Source organism: Cydia splendana, chromosome 4 (assembly GCF_910591565.1).
Source record: "Cydia splendana chromosome 4, ilCydSple1.2, whole genome shotgun sequence".
NCBI classification, from domain to species: Eukaryota; Metazoa; Arthropoda; class Insecta; order Lepidoptera; family Tortricidae; genus Cydia; species Cydia splendana.
Genome location: NC_085963.1, coordinates 8,392,715 through 8,412,380, shown reverse-complemented (window position 1 = coordinate 8,412,380; position 19,666 = coordinate 8,392,715). Strand labels below are relative to the sequence as shown.

The 19,666-nt window shown below is 40.6% G+C and overlaps 1 protein-coding gene across 1 annotated transcript in view; it reads left to right on the top strand.

The window, feature by feature from the left end:
• The window catches only part of LOC134789842 (cytosolic carboxypeptidase 1-like), a 106,153-nt gene extending 86,832 nt beyond the window's left edge, over positions 1 to 19,321 (top strand). The window contains exons 21-26 of the mRNA XM_063760508.1: positions 13,421 to 13,508; positions 13,740 to 13,904; positions 14,100 to 14,276; positions 15,616 to 15,734; positions 16,228 to 16,269; positions 18,495 to 19,321. Coding sequence (XP_063616578.1) covers positions 13,421 to 13,508; positions 13,740 to 13,904; positions 14,100 to 14,276; positions 15,616 to 15,734; positions 16,228 to 16,269; positions 18,495 to 18,573 — 670 coding nt within the window. The 3' untranslated portion in view covers positions 18,574 to 19,321. The remainder of the gene's footprint in view (positions 1 to 13,420; positions 13,509 to 13,739; positions 13,905 to 14,099; positions 14,277 to 15,615; positions 15,735 to 16,227; positions 16,270 to 18,494) is intronic.
• Positions 19,322 to 19,666: the final 345 nt, after the last annotated feature.

Here is a 19,666-nt window from a genome sequence, read left to right as displayed (position 1 = left end):
TCTTCCCGCAAAACCAAACACAGACACTATTCCAAGCCCCGGCTATGCATTGACATTGTCCCTGCATAACATGACGGCACTTAGAACACACAGCGTAGAGAAAACTTCACAATAACTAAAAACCCACACATGGTAGTAAAGAATCTCCACAACAGTCTAAACTTAGCGTTACGACGATTAAAATCCCCGCAAAACCAAGCACAGACACAAATTCTAAGTTTAAATTCACTAGGATAATTCCAAGTAAAAAACAAACACAGAAAAAGTCGCGGAGAAACTTCACCTCCCCGCACTACGTTACACCCGAAAACCAGAGTCACTGCTAGCCCGGTCGAAGAATGAATGAATGCCCAACGCTCCGCACCGGCCCCTTATACCCTTTTACTATGGCGACATAACGGGGACATAACGGCGACATATTGGCGACATAACGGCGACTTAATGGCGACATAATAGCGACATAACGGCGACATAATAGCGACATAATGGCGACCTAATGGCGACATAACGGCGACATAATAGCGACATAACGGCGACATATTGGCGACATAATAGCGACATAACAGCGACATAACGGCGACATAACGGCGACATAATAGCGACATAATGGCGACATAATAGCGACATAATGGCGACATAACGGCGACATATTGGCGACATATTGGCGACATAACGGCGACATAATAGCGATATAACGGCGACATAATAGCGACATATTGGCGACATAATAGCGACATAACGGCGACATAATGGCGACATAACGGCGACCTAATGGCGACATAACGGCGACATAATAGCGACATAACGGCGACATATTGGCGACATAATAGCGACATAACAGCGACATAACGGCGACATAATAGCGACATAATGGCGACATAATAGCGACATAATGGCGACATAACGGCGACATATTGGCGACATTAGCTAGAAAGACTTAATGGCGACATATTGGCGACATGAATCAAAACAAAGACAACTGGCGACATAACAGCGACATATTGACGATATAACAGCGACATATTGGCGACATAATGGCGACATAATAGCGACATAATGGCGACATAATGGCGACATAATAGCGACATAATGGCGACATACTGGCGACATATTGGCGACATTAGCTAGAGACTTAATGGCGACATAACAGCGACATATTGGCGATATGAATCAAAACAAAGACAACTGGCGACATAACAGCGACATATTGACGACACAACAGCGACATATTGGCGACACAACAGCGACATATTGGCGACATAATGGCGACATAACGGCGACATAATAGCGACATAACAGCGACATAACGGCGACATAATAGCGACATAATGGCGACATATTGGCGACATATTGGCGACATATTGGCGACATTAGCTAGAAAGACTTAATGGCGACATGAATCAAAACAAAGACAACTGGCGACATAACAGCGACATACTGGCGACATAACCGCGACATATTGGCGACATAACGGCGACATAATAGCGACATAACGGCGACCTTATGGCGACATATAGCATAAACATTATTCCAAAAGTACCAGGATGGCAGAATTGCAGAAGAGGTCGTTTGCCTCGGGCGGGTAACCGACAACAGGTGTCTTATTGAGACAAACGTTTACCAAAAGTGCCAGGATACCAGAACTGAGGAAGATGTCATTAACCTCGTGGCGTGTAACAAGGTTTGATTCAAGAAGAAAGATCATAAGTTCCAGGTTGTTTACTAAACCATATGTCTTAAATATTAAGGTTCACTATTGCTTACTTCAGAATATAAATCATGTCCTTTTTACTCACGCAGTTTAGAGAAAGACGGAGCTATTTTTAATGACATCTACGCACACATTCATAGGCAACAGTCGAGTAGTCAGTTGGAGTATACTAAATTATGATAAAAGGGAACGTTCGAAAACTCATCACGTACGAATTTGTAAGCATTATTTTACTTTGAGATATTTTTAGTTTACTTCTGAAAAACGTTCCTGTATTGAAGTTTTTTTTATGTTTATTAGTATCTAATATATTATTTAAGACATCCGGAATTTAGAGAATTAATTATTTTAATATTTTTATTTATCTTATGAATTTTTAGATTTTATGTTTCGAAATTGTACTAGAGCATCAGCGTAACGGAACGTCGAGCTGTCATCATCAGTTTTATTGTCAACGTCAATACTAATTTGTTGTTGATTATTTCCTGAGGGTTTATTTTGTTTATTTCTAAGTTAAAATAAAGAAAAAAAAAAGAAAGACACGTGATACCTATTATGGATTACCATGGAATTGCTTCAAGTTTCAACTGTCCGAATATTCGATGGAATCATGAATGAAATATGCGACTGAAGAGGTCTTTAGTATTACAAGGTATTTCCTTTTATTTTCTGTGTTTCAATGAAAAATGTGGTTAATACTAGGCAATAGGCATACGACTAGTCACAATAGGCTTTGGTAGTCGCTGGCATGGGAGGTCTATGGCATTTGGACATATGTCTGCGGTCACCGTCACCTTGGACCGTGTTCCAACATGCGAACATCAGCGCCCTGTAATTAGAAGCTGTCCAGAGACCTTCCCGGAAACCAAACGGCCCCCCAGCCCACTCACTTGACAGTTAATATTCGCAAAAACATCAAACTGCCAAATTGACCCTGGCAGTGACCGACAGGCTACACGGACACCGCATTTTGAGTGTTTACAAGCAGCATGATGTCACCAACTCACCACACACACGTAACTGCAATTTTCTTTAACTCGATTGCCTTTATATATATGCTCCGTCTAATAGATACTCGTAGTTGAGGTGTTCTGTGTATTACCTTAAGAATACTAAAGGGGCCCACTGATTAACCGCCGGACGGTATCAGCCTGTCAGTTGTTCGGAACTGTCAAGATTTTGTTCTAACTGACAGGCCGATACCGTCCGGCGGACTGTTAATCAGATGGGCCCCTTTTTATATTACTTGTATTGTGATCCTTTTGAAAATTAATATTTTAATTAGACCAATCACGATCACGCATCGAAGCGAGGATATATCAAAACAAAACAATAAAACAAGAGACATTAACGACCGTTTTAGATTTGTTTAATTATTTAGGTTAATTCCTAGAAAACGTAAGTCTTTTTGACGTGATTAATCTGATTATCTTTTTATATCACGTATGTACCTACCAGGATTAATCCTTTCAGCAAGCTTCGTAGCCTAAACGCAGTAGCAAGGGAAAATATGTAGTATATTTTGTACTTAGTTGATTGTATTGGCACTCTATTTTTTTGATACCGATTTACAATATACATACTTGCCATCCGTATCTTTATAGTCCGTTTACTACTTAAGTATACGTAGTAAGCGCTTTGTATAAGTACGAGTAGGTATGTATACAGTTAATACTAGCCATTATTCTTACTCGTACCTGTGTAATGTGTATTCTAAAAAGAGGAATCACTTAAACCCTTCGCTTGTTATTCTAACAAGTGCCATTCCATCCACATCTACTTGAAATGTTTAATGAGTCTCGCATAAATAACCCAGCATAGAATAAATCAAAAACTGCAAGCCCGTAATGAACTTGTGAAAATGCATAAAGGAACTTTGTAGTGCGAATCCTTGACCTCGAGATTCTATTCAGATGTTCCCATTATTCCAAGTCGTATTCTATTAAAAGCGCAGTGCATCTAGGGTTGCCAGATGATATGTTTGTTTGTATTTCCCAACATTTCCTATGACTCCCGACGGATTATGAAAATCTCACAGCAAAACAGGAGGTAATGGAGGAGTGAGATGTAGTCTTTATTGTTCTCAACGCGAATTAAACAAAAATCTCTTAATTCTGATTTTTTTCAGATGTCTTTGATCTGGTAACCCTAAGTGCTTCAGAAGTAGGGATGAGCGAGTAATTCTCGGATAAAACCTAAGCGGCCATAAATAATACGAGCCGCGGAGCCGGCTAATGAATTACCTCCGATGGCAGCTAGAGCTGGAAGCATACAGCTACTTGAAGCAGCAAGGCCATATCTTTGTATGGCACACATGTATCGTTACTCCCTTTTTACATGAGGTTGGCAGCATAATAGCGGGTCGCAGCGCTAATACTGCGCCAGAGCACGCGCAGCCGCGGGCTTTGCGAGCAACCGACCGCCAGCGCGCCGACCAGCTGCGTATGCTGTGCCTTAAGACCCCATACAATCAGGCGAAGATCTTCGGTGATTTCGATCTCCAGAGTTTTTAACACTTTACTCGTGTAACTTAGGATCATACGTGTGTAACTTAGCATCAAGGCGTTTGATATATAAATTTATTTCTTTCTAACGAGGGTGAAGAGTGTTTGAAATTTTTATACGGTCTATTTAGGAATACCTATGGTTACTATTATAATTAATATCCTAACTATGACGTATCAAAATTTGAAGATTTGAATATGCTTTTGTTTAGGGTGGGGAAGTTTAGGATAAATAAAATAACTATTATTCTCTGCCGTTGAACGATTTCGGATTGATTTATTGTCATAATCAAAGTTGCATATGGGGAAAATGTAACGCGCATGTAACACCTTGTTGCAGGCGTCCATAGGCTACGGTAACTAACCATCAGGCGGGCCGTATGCTAGTTTGCCACTGACGTGGTATAATTTTTTTATGTCAAGTTCAATTTAACTACGATTTTTGGCAATCACAGCCTATATTATCAAGTTTAGCCTATCTGAACCTTTAAGCATTATTTACGCCAGAGTCTCGGCCAAGCTCGTAGACTCGTGCGAATAGTTCACGCTCCGAGTCTTGCATCACTGCAGCGGAGTCAACGACACTGGCGTGCAAGTCATTGCTGTCATTTGAACTTGAACCTGCCCGCTGAAGCAGGGGCTTGAGCGCGTAATGAGTCGTTACGATGCAATTTTGGAGGTGCAACTTAGCGGTATAGTTGACCTATGTTGTTACAGAATTATAAAATAGCTACATATTTTGTAAATCGTTTAATGGGTCCGTATCCTTGTACTTATTGATTATACTCGTAACAAAACTTCCGTGAAACACAGATGATGATGGTTGATGTCGAGCGTTTTTCGACTTAAAATACGTGAGTGACCCGTTCTTAATATATTGAATGCTGCACATAATACTAGTATATCGAAGATATATTTTATTTAAAGAGAAAATGTCAGTAGCACCTTGCACGCAATGGTAGAGCGTTTTGTATGAATGGTTATCTGATGCCTTTACATTATTTTACTCAAATCAAATCAGTATTTTTATATAGGTACTTAAGAGATTTTATTGTGATTATCTAGTCGTCACAACTACCCAAAATTACATTATTTCCCTATAATAATTTTGTGCATAATTAAAAATCATAATAAAAACCAATTGAAATTCGAGTATTTTTCCGAAAAACCTTGTGGTCCATTTACACCTAAATGTGTGCATGTAAGGCACCTTATTCCTCCGGACCTTATTTCACAAATAATTTGAGTAAATAGTTTCGTGGTTAACCGTAGTAGGTACCTACTGAAGTTCCTTTAAAGGATCACAGAAGTCCCTCAGAGTCGAGGGGCGCTGCAGCCAAGGCCGCCCGGTCCTTTGCGATTATGTAAATAACGCGCCGCGCTGCCTGTCTTTTCTCTTTGCTTACGTGCTGATATCTCACGTGCTCTAGCAAACCAGCACACTGTAACATCGAGATCCACTGTAACAATGCGAACCCGAAGAGCGCAATTGTACCAGTTTACCTTAGCTCCCGCCTACCACGTGTTTGGATAGCGATTTGAACGACTTTGCACTCGGTGGCATTCGGCTGCGACCAGTGCTTGCTCATCTTATTGACCCCTGAGCACGGCGTGACTCAACACTGTTTATTTACCCGTTTCAAATTATCATAAAAAAGCCCTGCGGTAGCAACGTTAACGCTTTTCTGCTACCATTACCCTGAGATTACTTCAATTACTTTTCTGCTAAGTATTAATTTAAGGCTAAGGGGACATTTAATTTGTAAGTCTTTGTTTGGGACACATTTTGTAATTTAAAATCGATCCTACTCCAGAGGCAGTTTCGCCAGGATAGGTTGGTAACAGTATATCAAAATAGCCTTCAATCGATCAATCGTAAGTAAAATTGGTTTTAATGCAAGGTCTTAAATGTTTTATAACAATATAGGCTAACAACATACATTGACGAAGTCTGCTCCTTGGAACTGCATTATTATTCCAAAATGTTTTCAGTTCAGTTTGATCAACTGTCCTTTCTCCGCAATTCTAGAACGCACTCTCATTGAATATATAAACGGCGTAAACAATTTGCATTAAAATTAAAAGCAGAACTCGAATTCGACCTGAATGACTTTACCGTGAGACCCATTAAGTATCCTCACTTAATGCTATAGAGCTGGCTGCGAGATAGGTACTTCTTTAAACGTGTACATTCCTTTGTAGCGATCCTGTGGGATAAATAAACGACAGTCGAGACTGACGCCACCATCCCGGTCCAGGGATTATGTTGCGCTTTGTGGATTAATGAATGGCCCATGAAAGTCGTGCGGCACGTCAACCAATCACAAGATTTCTAAATCAATAGGAGTGGGTACAGTTTACCGTCAAATAATGGAAATAGAAAAGTTTATGACTTATAAAGTTTATAATGTCATTTTATATAATGTGTTGACATATCCTACACTTCAAAAATATACAATCTACTTAATAATAATTGCTAATCAGTTTCTTAAGTCAAAAGAGTATTTCTACTTGCAGTTGTAGCCTCAATTTGCATTTTAAGAACTACGAATACCTATATTAGGATTTGCGATTTTGGAATTTTATGGAAATAAGTTTTCTTGATCTATTTTTATTTTGTCCCAAAGTAAGAATCAAGGGTAATTCTGAGGAAATCATTTTTATTTTTAAGATATAATCCACTTTTTGAACACATTGTTGACATCTTTCCTTCCCTGTGTGTAAATTATGCTTGATCTACATAGTTTTATTTATGTGCTGGACTGGAACTGGTACTGAAAATACCTACCTAGCGTATTGTCTCTTAAAAGTCAATTGAAACATCGGTTGTTACGTACAACTAGTTAGTTCGAGACATGAAGAAAAGTAAGCTGATATTACAGTCATCAAAACAAATGGAGGTAGAAGTTATTGCTTCATTTATTTCCTAGTTAAACTATTAATTTGCCGTCCGACTGTACTAAATCGGCGCGGAAGCATTTGCGTTCACGTTGGTTTATCACCATTCATCGATTGTCGTCGCGCGCGCACGATCGACGCCCGTGAAATCAAGGGCTCTAATTCCCACCTAGACTTCGGCCGAAGTAAGTGGATCTGGGCCGTTTAAAAAAAACATTAACCACTTTTATGAGATTTTAAAAGTATGCACGGAAACCGGTCGATTTTTTGGACTTTTCCGTCTTTTCTTTCTTCTATTAAACTAAAGGGTAGTTTAGTGGGTAACGGCAAGATATTTGCCGCCATACAACTCAGACTTTTTATTTTTTATCTCAATGAATGCGTTGTTAGTTAATAAAAAAAATTGTTCTCATTGGAGAATATCCTCCTACCATCTACAAAAAAAAGGAGAGCTGTTATTCCTTCTCTTGTAAAATGTTAATTGTTTGGCAAAATCTAAGACCTATTTTGATATTGACTACATTTGAACTAAGTATCAAATATTCTAAGGTTAAAGGGTTAACTGAGATATGCAGCTCGTAATTTAATTATATTTAAGTAGAGTTTAGGTTTTTGTAAGAATGGCCACTCTCAAAAGACAGATTGTTGTTATGGTCTTTTCTTGAGGTCCTAAATCCTAATTACACTGATTCTCATGAAGCGTGTGCACAGGATGCGAAGAGAATAACAATTGAGGATGATCTCGCACGGGAATGCTCGTAGATTAAGATGACGTCCGTGGTAATCTATTTCATGCTGTCAAAAATAGACAGGCTTGTGTAATGGAACAATTTCTTCGTTTATGTCTAATGATGGGTCAGTTCATGCTTCATTCACTTGTGCAGTTTCTCACTCATACAATGCTGTATAAAATACAAACGGGTGGGTGAACCAGAGTCATTATACAGAATCGAAATTAGGAGTTATATGCTGGTTAGTCTGATTGTTTCTATGCCTGTGATGACATCAAGGAAAATCCATGGATAGCTTCAAAAATTACACAGCTGTGAATTTTAATAATCTAAAACGAACTGATAACGTAAAACCTTTATTCGTCAAAGCAATGTAAAATTAACTTTTGAGCATGATAAAATGTAAGAACTGATGAAGATTACGAGAAACAAAGAATAACCAGCTACAGTACACGCTTGATCGATGTCAAATTTCCATTAGGTAATGGTGCTTATTTATTAAAGTTTGTCATATAGCTGACACCATGAAGGGAGGATCCTGACCGATAAGGGAATAATAAGCTCATAACTTTGCAATACACTAAGGTTCTTTAAGCCGCCTCTAAGAAGGAGCGTAATCAGGGAAATAAATCTAGGTGTGTGGTTAAAGTAAGTAATAGACGCATTCCTGGACGTGTATTTTCATCACATGCCGAGCGGAGGCGATAAAAACACTGGCAAACCAGTCTACCAAAACCTAAAGTGTCATTCTATGGAACTTGCTAACTATGTAAACAAAAGTCCCTAGTAAATTCATCATTTTTGACAGTTTCAATATGGCGGTTTGTTTACATAGTTAACAAGTTCCATAGAATGACACTTTTAGTCATTAGTAACCTAGCCAAAGGAAGACGACACATACTGCACTTTTCTGTTCATAGTGGCCATACTTTATGGTTTATCTACGAGCAATGTGCCCTACCCAACCCCGCTTAAGTTTACCAATTCTACGGTCAATGTCCGTCATCTTGTGTCTGCTGCATATAACCTCATTCCTGATTAAATATACATATATCATAGAGAAACCTACCAAACAAGACCTAGAGATTAATTGAGAGCGTTCGCCTCGCCTGCGCTCGTTAACCGATTGATACAACGTCCCTTGAAGGACGCGCGAAGGCTCAGCAAAGCGGGCGCGGTGGCGTGTCGTTGAACTGTCTTCTGCAGCGAATAGCTCTTCCGCCACACCCGCAAATGAAATCAATTAGTGGAGGAGGACCGTTAGGCCACAGTAACTTGCTGACAACGTGTCAAACGCCTTCAAATAAATCTAGGCATCCTACCTTTACAATACGAGTATAATTGGCATGGCCATACCAATAGCAACAACACTATGACTAAAATGATTAACCACAAGCATGAGCACTTTGTTGAATACACAATCCAAAGTTATCATAATTCGCCCGGAACACGGTGATTCAGCGCGCCAATAATAAACTAGGCACGTGTGATAATTCCTAAGGAGGTATTTAATGAAGACAGCCACGTCATGTTATTGTCGTTATCGCGGAGCACCGGATAAGGCCGGCGATTGTCTCGCGACTATCGTAAATAACTCGCACTGTGTCCGGTGCCAGCCTGGAGCGCGCTACACGGCATCGGCAGCCCCGCCGAGTGTAGCGAGTGTCCGCGCAGCTAGAGTTAGCACCCGTCCTGTGGACATCTAAAACAACGTAGATAAAAAACTACAGTAAAAAAAGTGAACAATCGAGAAGTGATGGTTGCGGCGGGCGGCGCGCAGCAGGAAGCTGCGCACACGCATACGGATGAGCCTGACGTGTGCCCCGCTCCCCCACGCCGACTTATCTAAACCGTCGATGTAGATATTTATCACCATTGAAATATTACTATCTCTACGTATCAATTGCAATGCGAATGGCATTCCTGTTTTATCGACGTGCAATTTATCAAAGTAACGACGATCTCGAGCGTGGCACTAAAATAGCTTGCCGGCTATTAATTCCACCTGAGCCTGAAACAATGGTCATTACGATATAAATAGTCGGAATAAATATAAAATGGCAGTGCATCTTTGGTCTATTTATTGGGCGAGCGTTATGCGAGGGGTGCGTCGGAGGCGGTGCGGGCGGCGCAGGCGCTGCCCGTGGCCGATAGCATCGCCGGCGCGCGCTATAAATAGATGGGCGGGCGGACCCTTGAACCAGCCGCTCCGCGTCTCGCGTCCGCGCCCTGCCTGCGTGCAGGGTTGACGCGTCTAGAGCCTCCGAATAACAATTACTAATTCTTCGATTTAAATACGTTACACAGACCGGAGGCACCGGATCAATGACGTGTGCTCTAAGCTTTTATTTATGTTGCCTTTCATCTACAAATGGTAACCACAGTCATGCTCAATGCATAGAATTAAAAAAAAAACAATATCGAGAGTAGATTTTTTTACTTCACTGGGATTAACCGAAATCAAACTCTACTTACTTTGTATATACCCGATCTACCGCAAGTAAATACGTACTAACAGCGAGGTCTCTCTTCGACCTGAACTCGGTTTATTGTTTTTATTCCCCGATTTTTTTTTATTTAGCAGGGATACCTTTCAAACTTAATGACAGCCCTATTCATTGCACCTATGGTACCGCAACAATCTACCATAAAACACGGCAGGCGGGTTGCAACTTCTCGCTTGTTCGCTTTCGTTCGCGCATGCGGCCGGGGCATATTTTTTTCCCTGATTAGAGTAAAAGATGCGCAACCGGTCGGCGGACGAAGGCCGCGGCCAGGGCCGGCCCGAGGACCCGCTCCCACTAATGATGCGCCACAACCACTCCTAATTGGACGAACGCCCGACCACTCCATCAGGAAAAAATGAGCGCATCCCGCGGCTATCCAGTGATAGACGTAGCTATTGTTACATTAAATTCCTTTAACCCTAAAATTTGCAAATTAAGTAATATGCATATACTAGATGTTATGGAAAACGTAAAAAATCTGTCTACAAAAATTAGGCCACCAAAAATTGTGTGCAGCTAAATATACACTGCTAAGTTTTAGAGTTAGGTAAATCTTCTAAACTAAAGAATCTCAAAATCTGCCGCCTAATAAAATCCGGAGCATACAAAACATGTATTATCTCAGGAATAATTTGTCGATCCGCCCTGCCTCGTTCATTTTATCAAGATCTTTGAGGTGTGAATTTAAAACACGGCGACCACGACGTTCTCGGGAAGTCATTTTGAGGGGCAGTTAAGTTTTTGTTTTAATATTATACGGCACTTTTCCAGTTCCAGGACGCACTGGCGTGTAATAATTTATATACGGCGGTAAATAAATATGTGTGAATGTTTTCTGCTCCGTTACATTGTGTACGAACTGAGTAGCATGAATGCTATTATGCCAGCCAGAAGCACGTACACCATAAGAATTGCCCTTTAATAACGGGAGAGCTGTAGTGAATCGTTGTAGATTGCAGACGCACTCAGCTGAAGTTACCTAGCTGTAAATAATGACACAATTTAAGATGTTCTTTCCTTCCCGACAGATGCGGTACCGTACTCTACACAATGCAATAGCGAAGTTTACGTGTCAGTAATATTTGCCAGCTGAATACAGTTAGCTCTACTTAATTTCTGCAATCCTACTCTTATGGTCGAAGAGATGGTTCAGAGCCGGAAACCGGTACCATCTTTTAGTAGGTTGATGTGCATGGTGTGGGTCTCTAAAACTTCCGGGAAACACTGGCGCCGGCTATCTACTACAGAGGAATAACGTCATTAAAATAACTCCCATCACCTCATTGGAAATACGGCATAATGCTTCCAAACTATGTGTTTCACATACACGTGTCACAGCCAGCCCGCGCGAATGACAACTAGAACTCATATTATTTTAGTATCTTTCATATCGGTTTGATGACTTTGATGTCTGGTGCACATTAGAATTGGCCTGATTGTTTGGATGCAATAAGCAGTACACACACACACGTTGTGCTATTCACAACGAGGTGAAGTGATTTTTTTGCTGAAGTAGATGGCCGGCGCCGCTGTCTACCATGAGTTTTGGAGACTCAAAACCATCCCCAAAAACATATTAAAAGTTGGTAACGGTTTCCGGCTCTGAACTATGTTCCCACTATGGAGAGTACTATCCCAACCAGTTTCCTATTAAACATGGGTTATATTTACAAAACCATATCAACCAAATTTATAAAATTTACTTACCCAATTAACTTATAAAGTTTAGGTAGGTACTTGTTATATGTGAAAACATGAATTTTGTTTTTACTTTAGTCATAAAAACTTAATTAACTGTCAGTCATGTCTGCTCTCTTGAAGAATGATAACTCCAATCATAAATTTGGATCCAAATTTACCATCGCGTACGTGACTTTATGCTGACACAACAAATCATTTATCTTTCGATTTATTATTTTGGTCTGTCGCGCATTAAGGCAGACGCCGAAACGCGCTGATGAAAATTCATTAAATATCATTACATATAAAAACGCAACAATGCTGCAGGCTCTCCTGTTATTTAATCAAAATTAATGGAGAATGCGCGTCGAGAAAAAAGGAAATTGGAAATGATGAAAAAGCTCTTAAACTACTGATTTGGTAACGCAAATTGGCCTTAACATTCGTCTAAATAGATTGATTGCTCTGGCTGGTAGGTAGTTATACCTTTGTTCTATCCGTTTAGTATTCGTAAGCGACTCGGATTGTAAGTGCACAGCCAGTAAAGCCGTGGGTTATAGGTTCCAGGCGGCATACTTCCGCCGCAGAGCACCGCCGCGCCGCGACGAATTCCTACGTGGTCAGTCATTCATTTTATTTAATAGCTTGTCATATTAAACTGTCCCTCAAAGCTCTTCCTGAGACTGACCTTATAAAGCCCAAGAATCGATTATCATTTATTTAATATCAATGTTGCTGTCGACGCGAGCGTGTCGCGCATCTAATGCGCTGTGACTGTCGTAATAAGAGCGTGCTAAGTTTTGTAATAAAATAACGAATTCGTTGCGCGTTTTGCGTTTCGTTGTGCCACTATTAGGTCAGGTGCAGTACTTACAATAGAGAAAGAGATGATTTATAAAATAACTGTGATAGTTGCGCGATGCTGAACATCTAACCCACGTGTAAATAGTTAGTCGTCCACCTATCTCTTACCTTAGGTACTGAAACTCAAGAACGTAGGTATTTAGCAAATATTGTAAGCATTTTGTATGAACCGTCACAAAACTAAAAACCTTGTATGAAAAACTGGGGACACTTTTTTCTTAGTTTCGTCGTAGTATCGTAAGTCTTTCGTGTAGTCGAAATAACCCAAAAGTTATTAGTTTTTTGAAAAAAGTAGGTAAATGGTACGTACTCTTTTTTTCTGAGAAGCCCCATATTATAGACCCGATCTGGCAGTAGGTACAAATATATGTACTAGGTTGATACTGCTATATCGCGTGTCAGTTTTGCACATTTAATTAGTTCCGGACGACAAGCGGTGGACACATCCACGTTCAGACGACTCGGTGTCCGTTTGATAAATTCGCCGGCTATCTCGATCCCGTCTCATGTTAATCCTTGTTGCAGCCATCGATGCGGCTTGACTAATGAAGATTTAAATCGGCGATGGAGTAAACCGAGTCCCGTTTTGCATCCTTCTATTTATCACACCAAGGTACCGTAATTAAAATGCATTTTATTAATACTGATACGTTTATAATCGTGAGATTTTCCAAGATATCTTTCCATCTGACTTGAGGTTGTAAAGATGCGCTTGGTAGTGGAAAATAACTCGGTGAATCACCATATTATGTAGGTACTTTGCAATCGTAATAAAAAAAATGTGGATTATATTTTCAACTGTATAACGATTATTAACGACTGAGTATGTCGCTTCCTTGTCCAGGGTCTGATCGAATATTTGGTGCGCGTATGGAAGAAGCCGCCACTGGTCTACTGTGACTACCATGGCCACTCGCGCAAGAAGAACGTGTTCTTCTACGGCTGCGCGGGCGCCGAGAGCTGGTGCGGCTCCGACCACAGCGTGCCCGACGAGCCCGTCAAGTACCTTGTGAGTATTCCTGAACGTTTCACAGATGCACTTCTTCGGGCTTTTGCCAGATGTTAACACTAAGTGTTTGTACAAAACTCTGCTTTACACAATTATTATTAAAATTCCACGACAAAAGATATATGTATAAAGACGAACATAGATGCTCCTAAGTATATATGGTTTATCATGTGAATTTCTTTCACTGCTCGACAGATGCTTCCAGCCCTGATGCATCGCATCTCTCCGGCGTTCGCATTGGGATCGTGCTCTTTCCGTGTCGAACGGGAACGAGAAAGCACGGCCCGCGTTACCGTGTGGCGTCATCTCGGCGTCACACGCTCTTATACGATGGAGGCGACCTTCTGCGGCTTCGATCGAGGACCTTTCAAGGTAAAGGATGACGTTCGTTCCGAGTGGAGCGAGAACGATAGAACGGCATCCGTCACTGTGTGGCGCCATCTCGGCGATGTTCTGAGGCTTCGATCGCAAACCTTTCAATTCAAGGTAAAGGCTGACGTTCGTTCCGAGTGGAACAAAAACGAGAGAGCACCACTGATGGCGTCAACGTGTGGAGCTATCTCGGCGTTACACGTTCGGCGGCGTTCACTGATTCAATAGACCATCTCTATAAACGATCACAAATCTTCAGAACTTCTTAATAAAACCCGCTTTCAGGTAAAGAAAAGAAATGTTCATCTCTATTTATAATACCTATCTACGTAATCACACACTCACACAGCGACATAATCGAAGCATATATTACCACCAATTACGCAAACATTCACTCACGTAGATGGAAATAATCCTTGTCTGTATCGGCTTACTGTACTTCTACATTGCAGAGACCGATATCCCGTTTTTGTCACTCATGTCAATCTTTCATATAGAGTTAGCAAAACATATCTGCGCGGTTGCGTCTGTCACGCACAAAGTAGTAGGAAATTACCTGATCATCAGTTTCCTTTTACCTTATTAACTACCTCCTCTGATCAATAATCCGTTTGTTATTATGGAAATAACATATATAGTTATCAAGACCATAAGGATGAAATTCCAGTAGCTTCCATTTTAATGATATTTAAAATGTGATACATATCCTGGTGCACTTGTTTCCCCATTAGGCCATTAGAAATTAACGCATGTCTCTAAGATTAATCACATGCTTGGTTAAATACCCGAGGGCGTAATTATATACGTCGTACCTACTTATTACATTTGGATACCATGGTCGTTAGCGTATGTACGTTATGATGGTGTCTCTTTTGCTCACGTGTACGCATAAGTTGATAACTTAATTCCGCAACCTCGGAACATGTTCGATTGCTTAACTCTAAAAACGACCCTGCGTGATGCAATTTACGGTTTACGTTTCAATACGAGGCAAGTATAGAAATGGGTTAAGTAAAAGATATGGAATTATGGATAGTAGATTGTAAGGGTTCTCGTTTCTCAGGACGCCTGGTAATACGTCCATAGCGGTGCCTCGTTAGCCGCTAGATCTCCCGATAAGGCCCGCAACAAACTCCGCAACGTGTGTCATCTCTGCTCGCGGTCGTACTACATTTACTGAGCATAGCGCCGTCGTTTTTCCCGCTAACCTGTACGTCATCATGTATGTGGACAGTGTTGAGGCCGGTAAAAAGCGAGTCCTGAGAGAACTATTTAATTAAGTTCGTTTACGGACGGCAGGTATGCGGAAACGATTGCTGTAGGTTTTTGCTGTCGACAGGGCTTCCACCTGAACACGCAGCACCTGCAGAGTGTGGGCAGCGATTTCTGCGAGGCGCTCAATGGCCTGAACGACACCGCCACCAGCGACGATATCCAGCTCACGAAGGATCTCAATGGGTGATTAAATTTATTTATGATTGTAACTCAAATCAAGATACCATATAGTCCCTACCTATATAACCAAATAGTGTCGCCTACAAAGGAAAGAACTCCTACTGCCCTACGCAGAGTTATTATTAGTAGGTACACTTGCTAGGTAGAACTACATAGTAGAATGATATCTGACGTAAAAAATACTTTAAATACTTAGGTATTTCTAGCCAAACTAAAAAAAGTGTGTGTACAGTCAATTGCAATAATATTTTACACAAAGAAGGCCACTAAAATATCTGTCGGGATCTTATTTGTAGAGCCATAAGAGCATGTCACATACTTACTTTTGCGGCCTTCGAAGAGTAACATATTATTGCAGGTGACTGTACATACTTACATCATATACCTATTATGCTATGTTAAATCAAGGGCCAATGTGATGTATCTAGGCAAAATGCAACATTTTGCGCTACTTAGAAACAATCGCATGGGAACTTAACCTTATTTTTTTCTGCAGAAATATCATTGAAATTAGTTTGAATGGCGAAGCAGTGAATAGGCAAGTCCGACCTCAGCAACAGAGTGAATCGCATGAAATAACAAAAGTTAATCATAAAACCCTCCCTCGGTGTTGTTGTTTTTGCCCTTTTTCCCGACTAATAACCTGATAAATGCATACGGACCCTAGCGCGACGGCGTTCTGCAAACTCATACATACTAATACCTAATAGTTCCTTGCCAATTACACCTCTCTCCGACGTTAACTCAAGTTGTGTTTATTTTTGTAATGATTGTGGCGTGTTCGCTATTATAATTAGATAGAATTACATTCTTTTAGTGTTCCGTACAAGAATTGTGTAAATGGCACACCACTGGATTTACTTTCTGTCTTAGGTATTCCTTTTCTTAGAATTTCACGTAATCATGAAATACCATCACAGACCTACAAAATGTTATTACACAATTAATTCATTAATTAATTAATTAATGTTGTTAAGTAATAACACTCGGCCGATCTGTTTTTTCTTCGTGTTCGTTCGCATGGTGTTCATGTTCTCCTGTTCAGATTTTAATTTAAAATAGTTTTCACCACACCACACGCCTTTACCAGTTAAAGGCTCTCTTAATTGTTCACAAACTGACAGCAAAGTTGCATTTTATTCACATGTGAGGCAAAGTAATCAAATGCAAATTTTGAGTTGTTTATTATGTTTGCTGGTAGAATTGACTTTTAAATGATGACTTTGAATGATAAATATTTAATATCATTCATTTGGATTTGATTTTCTTTGATATCTTTCAGTTAATATTTTCTTCGGGTTGGTGTGGTGAAAAATTTTATGTTTCACTCGGCGGCAAATTTTGTTTAACCCTCGTGCTTTGAAACCCTCGCAAAGCTCAAGATTCCATTTTTCGAACCACTCACTACTCTCGTAGTTCAATTTTGGAATCTTTCGCTTCCTCGGGTATCAATATCAGCACGAGCGGTTAAACAGCTACTTTGCCCCCTTGTTAAACAAATAACTATTAAAGGGTATCAATTTCCTTAACAATTAAATATGGAGGGGTAATACCTACCTATAGACAATATAGACATGTATCATAACTACTTTTCTAAGAAACAATGTCAGACGTACCTTGTTAGCTATGTATTTCCTGTCTTGCAGGACGTGATAGCAAAAACAAGTCGATCGCCTTTAAATCGATTTCACAATTAATCCGTTTTATGTCCTAATTTGTATTATTGCCCTTGATTGCTTTATGTGAGTACATAAGCGACATATTTATTAGAAAGTTCGCGTGTGTCTGCATATAATAATAAAATACTTAATACCGATGTTGAACAGTCATCATCAAATAGATAAAGACGGGCAAAGTGGCCAAATATATCGGGACACATCCTTATTTCTGTGGTAATAAAGGTGTGTTATGATACGATATAGATTTAGATTTATTTACTACATAATATGAAATTACATTATAAATTATTCTAATAAGCTACGCCTGGAGGAGCTATTGGTCCATGAAACACCTGATGAAAGGTAATCTTCCGATGTCACTAAAACGGAGGCTCATGGACATGTGCATACTCCCAGTTCTAACCTGTGGTGCACAGACTTGGTTGGTGGTTGGTTGGTTGACTAAAGCTCAGAAGTCCAAACTCGGGGTTTGCCAACGATCTATGGAGCGTAGCATATTAGGTGTCAAATTGGTGGATCGAGTCCGAAACACCGCGCTGCGCTCCAAAACCCAAATAATCGATGCAGCTCGGAAGGCGGCCAAGGTAAAATGGGACTGGGCTGATCACGTCTGCCGAATGCCGAATGAGTTGTGGGGCAAAATCGCTACAGAGTGGGAGCCCGAAAACTCAAATCGGGTTGGCAGACCCCGCCGGCGATGGCGGGATGAACTAGACTCCTTTTTGAAGGAGTGGCCAGACACAGGATCGGAAAGAGATCTGTGGAGAAATTGAGGGGAGACCTTTGCCCAGCAGTGGGACACGCAAGGCTCCAAATAATAAAGCTAATCTATACGAATTTATATTATGACCGTCAACTATTTATTATATTTCAATCCATAACCATATTTGGCCACATTGGCCGTCAGTATCTATTGTATATACCTACGCTGACTGTTCTTAACCCTTTGAACGCCACGCTTACCGCGCGAAGTGCGTCTTCGTGAATCTTGTCGGAATCCACGAAGGTGATATTGGGCTGTAGCCGCGCGCGTCAGTTGACGTCTTTGGTAGTCAAATGGTTAATGATGGTGTTTTTGTTGCAGTGCGATCGCCGTGGACAGCGAGCCAGGCTCCGGCTCCGACAGCGTGCTGCGTACCGACTCCGACGAGGACTTCGACTAGCATCGAGTCGATTGGCCGAGTGCAAACTCAACACCTGAAAGCCAACCGCGAACATAGAAGTTCGCAAATTGCGGGCATCTTTCTCTGTCACTCTAATTAGGCCTTAATTGGAGTAAAAGAAAGCCCGCAATTTGCGATCTTCGGTGTTTGCGGTAGGCCCTCTGGAAGGGCACGTCGTTGCACCGCAATTGATGACGATCTGATTATAGCACTCGGTCGCTGCAAGATGCGTGACCCACAACTAACATTATTAGGGTTAATGCGTATAATGGGGTGCCTAAAATTGATTTTGTACAACATTTTGTTTTACAAAAGGTACTTAAGGTAGTCTGCACAACTTCACTTATTTTTGTTTACCTGAATGATCTAATAGATCAACCTAAGTAGAATCAAGATTGCCAATAGCATGAAGTGATTTCTAAACTTAATTAGGTAAAGAGTTATCCCATTAGGTAGATGGTGCCTACGTGCTACATGTGTGTCTACAATAATGTAATTATAATGCCAATATTATTTGTAACTTACGATTTAACCGAATATATTGGACGTATTGTTTCCAGTTACAACGCTAGTAGTGAACAAATACTGTAATAAGTATCTAAGGTACAATTAATTTAAGTAATTGTTTTCGTAACGTACTGTATAAATTGTCTGTGAACTGTACTCACCCTGTTTTGGCTTTGGGGACCGTGGGAGGTAAATTGTAAGTCGCTTGTGATCTCAGTTATAAATAAACTATTAAATATCATATGCTTCTTATTTCCACATTATCTAGCTTTAACTCTTTATAAGGTATAAGGCCCACTAGCACCTTCCCACTAACCCAGGGTTAAGCTGTTAAACCGTTAACCCAGTGGCAAATTGTACTGGTAACCATGGTAACTCCAGGTCTAACCGATTAACCCTGGGTCAGTGAAATAATGGTGCAAGTGGCCCTAAGGGTTTCAGAAATTATGCAAAATTGAACCCTATCACTTTGAAACAACGTTTTAAATCATGTGGGGAAATATATTCCCTGTGCATAGGTGCCTACAAAAAAGATCGAGAATAGGAAGCTTGTTCATGAAAAAAACCGGCCAAGTGCGAGTCGAAC